This window comes from Alligator sinensis, unplaced genomic scaffold (genome assembly GCF_000455745.1).
Source record: "Alligator sinensis unplaced genomic scaffold, ASM45574v1 scaffold548_1, whole genome shotgun sequence".
Classification (NCBI taxonomy): domain Eukaryota; kingdom Metazoa; phylum Chordata; order Crocodylia; family Alligatoridae; genus Alligator; species Alligator sinensis.
Window position 1 is genome coordinate 403,205 of NW_005842973.1, and position 7,103 is coordinate 410,307.

At 43.5% G+C, this 7,103-nt stretch overlaps 1 protein-coding gene across 1 annotated transcript in view; it reads left to right on the forward strand.

Moving 5' to 3' along the window:
* The first annotated feature begins 110 nt into the window (after positions 1–110).
* LOC102370926 (opsin-5-like) overlaps positions 111–7,103 on the forward strand; it is a 112,883-nt gene continuing 105,890 nt past the window's right edge. The window contains exon 1 of the mRNA XM_006036562.3: positions 111–242. Coding sequence (XP_006036624.2) covers positions 237–242 — 6 coding nt within the window. The 5' untranslated portion in view covers positions 111–236. The remainder of the gene's footprint in view (positions 243–7,103) is intronic.

Sequence of the window (7,103 nt, forward strand, 5' to 3'; positions counted from 1 at the left end):
GCGCGGTGCTCTGCCTCCGCCTGGCCCCGCCACTGCGCCCGGCCGCGTGAGCCCGCAGTCGGGGGCGGCCCAGAGGGGCACTTCGCCCGAGGGGGAGGCACCGGGGCTGAGAGCTTTCCTATAGGCGACAGCCCGTGCAGCCCGGCTCTCGCACGCTCCCGTCCGAGATGACTAGTCTCTGCCCTGCCTTCTGCTCTTCAGGTCCTTGACAGGCGCCGGCCTGTGTCCCTGTAAAGATGAAGGTAGGTAAGAGAGGCCTTGATATACTGAACTGTGCAGGAAGGGATACCAGCTCGGAACTGCATAGAAAGAAAGCTGTTTCCCCTTCTTTTTTTTTATAATTACTGCACCCAGTTTGAACAAGTTGTAAATTCATTAACAACCCTGTTTGTTTGTTTTTTATTTTAAATACTGTGTTTTTAATTCAAATAATATTTAGGCACGTCCCTCTTCAAATTATTGGAGGCTTCAGAATAAGAGGGACAATGTCACGTTTCCATTTCAGGGAGCCTCAGAGAGATGGCAGACGGTGTCTCGGCTTCAGTTTCATTTTTTATCATTGGCTTTCTCCCCCTTTCTTTGTAAATCAGGTGTGAACATGCCCAGGGTTGCCAGCTCTCCTGAATCTTGCAATATTTGGCTTTTTACTTGGGGTCCCAGGTCTTGGATGAAAGGTGTTACATGTACAACTTTATTGCATGAAGTTTTCACCTAAAATTCCCAGCTCTAATTCATTGTTGATTGCAAACCATTAGAAACGCGTTTCCTCCTGTGCTCACAATTTCAAAAATACCAGAAGACAAGGAAAAACAACCCACTTTTCTCTTAATTTTATGAGTCTTAAGCCCTTTTTTTTTTTTTGAGGGGAGAGTCTTATGATCTTTGAGCAGCTGGTGTAACAAAACTGCCTGTATGAATTTGTTTGCAAAACTATGCAGTTTAGCAGACTGCTTGCTCTGAAACTTCCTTTGAGTGTTAGCAGCTGGGAGATTTAGCTGATGAAGGTATATGCTATTGTTTTTTGTTCCCTTTTCCCCAAATTTGTATTAAACAGTTGTTGTTTCTTTACCTGAAATAGACTTGAATTTAGCTAAGAGATGAGCGGGGGTTTTTTTTTTTTTTTTTAGTGATTAAACAAATCTCAGGTGCAAGTCTGAAATTTGCCGCTTTTCTGCATACAGGTGCACAAACCAAACCTTGTTCAGATGACTGGTCGTGAGGAGACGGTTGAAACAATGTGAAGATGGGGAGAGTGAAATTTCATTGAAAGAAGTTTGCAAATCTTATTTGTTGGTTATCCGCCTCGGCAACCCAATTTGGATTGTTAGGATGCGGTTGAGGAGGCTGTATAGCATCCCAGTAATGCCACAAGGGGCTGGGCTGGTGTTATACTCATATGGGCTCCTCATATGGGCTATGTGTCGTAACTTCGTGAGGAGTGGTGCTCTGAGGTCTCAGAGCAGTTACTTGGATTGGTCACACTCGGGGCAGATCCAGAGGTGGTGCAGGGGTGTGGTTGCACCCCCTTTTCAGACTGGACCATGGTGCTGGATCCCATGAGGACTTGAAAAATGTCCCCAAAGCCAAAGAGAATTCCCCCTTCCCCTTTGTCCTCAGAGGCATGCCCCCCACCCCCTTTCTCTGTCCCTCTCCTTTCTACCCAGGGCTGCTTTCCCAAGTGTCCTGGGGGTAGGGGAATATTCAGAACTGCTCCTACTCCAGCTGTTTGCTTTTTTTTGTTTTGTTTGTTTTTTTCTGTGCTTGCCTAGGGCAGCAACAGTGGCAGCAGCTCCTTGCACCTGCTCCTGTGGGGACCAGGCAGTGTGGGAATCCACCCCCTCCCCATTGCTGCTGCCACGGTGGCTGTCCCAGCTGAGCCCAGTCCCTGTGCAGCCTGGCTGGAGTAGGCAGGAGCAGCTGTGAAGCTTCCCCACTGCCAGGGCAGCAGGGAAAGCAGGAGCAACTGGAGGAGGTGGAGGGGATATGCCTCTGAGCACAGAGGAGAAAGTGGTGATGCTTACCTGCTTTGGGAACTTAAAAAATATCCCACGAGGCTCCTGCTGTGCACAGGCTGCCTGCACAGATGGGTTGCAGGGGTGGAGGATGGGAGCAGGAGTGCAGCCACCCTTGCAGCACAGGTGGCATCTTCTGCACCCCTGCCCCCTCCATCCTGCCAAATCTTGGATCCACCCCACTCGCACCTAAAACCAGTTCTGACTACATTTGATGCTCAAAATGTCTTTGTGGAATAAGAGCAACTTCATGTTTAGTAATGGATTGAGGATAAATCTCCAATGTAGCTGTACTGAAGCAAGTGACTTCTGTTGGGTAAGCAACCAGAAGATAGAACATACTCTACCCACTCATGTCTGCATCCCTTTTTTCGATGCTGTGGCAATGTACAGACATACACAGTAGTTGTTGCAGTCTAAAAAAGTTACTTCCAGTTCCAACCTAGGGTAAGAGATTTTGACTTCAGTAAACCCTAGTATGATGCTGCATTAGGACGAGATGGCTGTGTAACTTCTCTTCCCCATCAAAGCAGAATTCCTCTGCCTTCGTGTGCATATGCACTGTCAGCAAGATCTTAATGACATTTACACCGTTCCATGACTTACTTGGTATATGAATAAAGTTATGCCCAGATATTCTGCTCAGGAGTTCACAGTGCACTGTGCCTTTGAGTTAATAGAATGATCATTCTGTTGTACCACTTTAAGATGGTTTGCATCTAATCTAACTTGTACTGGAATACTTTCTAGAAATCATAATACTTACGGAGATGCTGATAGGACACTCTATCTGCTTTTATGCATGGAGTCACAATTGGATGTACCAAGCTGGTTGTATTTTCTGTACATGGTTATGAACCTCTATTCATAGTGCATCTGTACATACAGTTCTCAGCACTGTGAAAAAGATTACAGAAGAGCTGCCAGTCAAAACCATGTTACCTATTGAGCTTTGAAAGGTTGGAGTAAATTTTTCATCTCTGCCCTCAAGGTAAGGTTGTTCAGCCTGGAGGAGCTGAAGGACTGATGATCCTTAAGAAGACAGAGGGCTGTTTGCCCAGGAATGGGGAGGAGACCTGATAATATGGCTATTTCGGCAAACTGATTCTGTGGAGTGGATCTGCTAGCCGCAGCAGCCTGCAGTTTTGAGAAAAGGTGTGGTAAGCTGCAGACTTGTGGCTTGAGTTCGAATCCTTTTTTTGCATTGACGGCTATTAATGTTTGAGCCCTTCATAACCCTTATTACAATTATACTCAGAGTAATTATGATTCACAGATACAAATACTGAGAACTTGCTTGATGGGAGCTGGGAATTGAGTAGAGCTGGGAATTGAGCCTAGCTTTCTAATAGTATAGTGCCAAGTCTCAGTAAGTTTGCCACACAGCTTTTACAAATAACCTGCCAGATGGGGTAATGCAGTGAAGCATTGTGGCTAAACCAGAAACCCTTTGGATTCTGTAGTTAGGCTAAGCGAGTTGATTCTTTAATTTGAGCAGGAAAGGCATGATATGGTATGATATTATATCATATGTTTTTAAACATTCAGAGGTCCCAAATTCAGTCTCTGCTGACCATGAAATGAACATTGGTTCCCAGATCCGAGACTGTAAAATAAGAACCTCAGTTCTCGTCGTTTTGTTGCCTTCTGCCTATGTAACTCCAGAGCCTGATTTTATAGATTGCTTCCTGGCAGATAAATTTCATTCTCAAGGTATAACTTGTGTTGTGTCCTCATAATCATTGATGGACAACAATTCTGGAGTCCAGTTGTGCTTCTCTGTAAGCCATGGGAAAAGTGCAGGGAAGGAATTACTTCTAGTTTTCCTTCTCGATGCTATTCCAGCAGAGATGGGGGTGAGGTGTATTTTGGGGGTGAGGTGTATTTTGGGTAGGAGAAGGTTTTCCTAAACGGTGGAACAAGTAAGGGTTCCCTGGGTTTTGTAAAGCAAATCTGAAATATTGCATATGTTGAATCCTTTTTTCATCACTCATGATGCAAGTCAGCTTTTTAAACTTAAATCTTGTCTTTCACCTTGTAAGAACTGGGACTTTCCATGTATGAAAACTTGCAGTTTGTTTCCATTAGGCTCTTGCCATTTTTATTGTTTGCATCTGGTTCCCTGCTACATGCAGGCTTTGTGGAGAGTGATACAATGCTGATAAAATGTGGAGAAATATCAGTTTTCCTTTATAAAGTATTCATAAGAGCATCTATTGGTAACCATGCCGAATTTGTCTTGAAGATCATGCTAGTGTGAATGATGCTGTAAAGATAATCTCTAAAATGTGAAAAATCAAGTATACCACCTTTCACACAGTATTGTGATGGGATCCCCTGGTTGGTCAGCCATTCAAGATTTGAGTTTCCCATGAGGATGACTGCAGGAGAAGATGGGGAGGGGAAACTCCCCAGGAATCCCCTCCTGGAGTTCCTCACAAATTGCTCTGTTTTTAGGGGCAGAATAAATGCAAGTCCAGCCTTCAAGAACATTTGTTGCAAGATATCAAAGGAACAGCTCAGAGCTCTCCACATTCAAGGCTTTGGCAACACTGTCTTACTAGAAACCCTTGTTTTTAAGCAAAGCTTTGAAGGAGACTACTTTTCCTGTGAAACTGTGTCTGCCTCTAGCACCATCTTTTCCATCCAGGTTCTCTTGCTCCTTATCTGGTTTCCTCAGTTAGGAGCCCTTGGAAAGCCAACTACAAATGGGGAGGTTGGTGCAGCTTCTAACTTCCATTGTGAGAAGGGTTGAGATTTGTTCATGTGTTTATAGCTGCTGTTTCTGTAGTGTTTTCTTTACTATTTTGTTGGACTTAAGATGTGGAAATGATTCTGTAGTACTCCCTATAGCTTTTTTGGTCTTGGGTCTCTTATGAAAAGAACTATTTTAATCTAGCTCCTATATAAGATTAAACAGGTGTTTGTTAGCTTTTTCTGCTATATTTGTGTATTGAAAGAAATCTGATAAAGTCATTTATGTGTAAACTCTTGGCTCAGTTTATGAAAATTTGTGTTGAGAGTGAGTTGAGAAAATTTCATAGGAATATATATTTTTGTCAACTTTAACAAAGCAGGACTTTTTGCAAAAATATTTACCCTATTCCCTGAAGAGAAGGGGGAGAAAAACATTTTCTTGATTATTTTGCAAGGTTCATCAATATAATGGTCCCAGATATTGCAAATACTGTACAAAAGAAGTTTGCTGGGAAAAGCAAGGTTACTTGAATTTAAATGGGATGTGCACAATCCTGCATAGCAAAAGTTACTATGTTGTAAGGGCCTTGTTACACACTACTTTTAGGCAGCTCCTGGAGCTCTTCCCCCTGGATTATCCACATATTAACACTTGAAATTAGTTTTAAGCACACTTTAGGCAATTTAAAGTTATGCTGCTCCAGGGCAGGTTTATCTCTGCTCTGTATTACTCATCTCATATTCCTAGAAGGGACTTTATTAACCTTTCTTTCTCCATGTACAAACTAGTTAGGGAAGCTGAGGCGTGCAATGTTACTGCAACATGAATGCACCCAGAAATATTACAACAAAACCTGTAGTCCATCACATTGAAACACAATTATTTTATTGCCACCTTTGACAGGTGGTGTATTGCCATTATCAAAAGTGGTGCAATGCATGTAATCTTGCTTAAATTCCACATAATGTATGGCTGCACAGCTAGATGAGTGGTGTGGACCTAGTCCACAGGCTCAATTAAGCCATGTGCCAGGATCAGGCCCTTTGCCCTGGGATCAGACCTTGGGGCCTGGTGCTACCCCCTTCCAGCCCTGTGTGTCAGGATTGGGCCCTAGTGCCCAGCATTGCCCCTTCTTGGCCTTGCATTGCAGGATCAAGTGACCAATCCATGTGTATGGCCTGGAATAACTTTGTGGCTTACTCTTTCTTATATCCCACCATTAATTGAAACACATGGCTGTGTCACAACTTAAGGCGTGATTAGCTGGTTAATCATGTTTTAAATGTAACATTGCAGGGGCCTGAGATTATTCATACTGCAAACACCAAAACGAAGCTCAAGTGGATTGTGCTTTCATTGGAATTTCAAGATGCCAGTATTGTCTTCTCTGTAACAAAAGTTGCCTATCTCTTGTACTATTTTGTACTATGGTCTTTAAAGCTAAATTATCATCAACTCTCACTTTTCTATTGTGGTCTTTTCCCCAATTGTTCTGAAAACTGTATTTTGATATCAGTACTTTCCAGTTCTTTTCTTTGAGGCCATTCTCACTGGCTTCAATTCAGAACTGGAAGGTGATACTTCTTACACTCATGTCCTTTTGTGGAAGAATGTGGATGGTGATATTTTGGGCCATACGTACAGTGAATCATTGTGCTGCCCTTGCTTTGAGTACCTATTATGCATGTACCTCTGGTTACAGTAAATCTTCATTTGAGGGTCATTGAGTTTTGAGATCTTAATTGAGTGTAATTGATTGTCTATTTGAAGGGTAGCAGCTAATTTTGGAAATGGTGACGTACTGTAAATATGGCAACCCCCCCTCCCCCAAAACACCATAAACCTCCCCCAAACCATTACAGTCTATCTGTTTCTGGACTCTCTTGTACGTAATAGTTGCATTGTATTTTGTTCCATGAAATGAAGTAGTCATAGGAAACGGCTGTGCAGGAGTTGTTTTGCTCAAATTACCCACCTAGGGGAGCTGTAGCAGACATCTTCCATTCGTTTGTGTAGCGATTAAAAAATGAATGTTAGCTACCAACAAGTTTAAGTGAAAATGCACTCTGACATCAAACCTGCTCCCATTTGCTTTGACTCAGTCTTACCACTGTGGACTTGTAAATAAAGAAATCCTAGCAAGTTCCTTGTTTCTTTCCAGAAGCCTTCCTGCTATCTAGGGCTGTGCGAGTCTTTGGATCCTGCTTCAGATCCGGAGCCGCTTCGGAGGCTTTGGTGTCTGAAGTGGCATGCCTGGATCGAAGCAGGGCCCTAGCAATGATATCCGAAGCGGGTTGAAGCATCCAAAGCACTTCAGATCCACTTCGGACCCGCTTCGGCCATGTTGATTCACAATTAGAAGAGGGAGGGGTAGCGGGGGAGGGGTGGAGGGG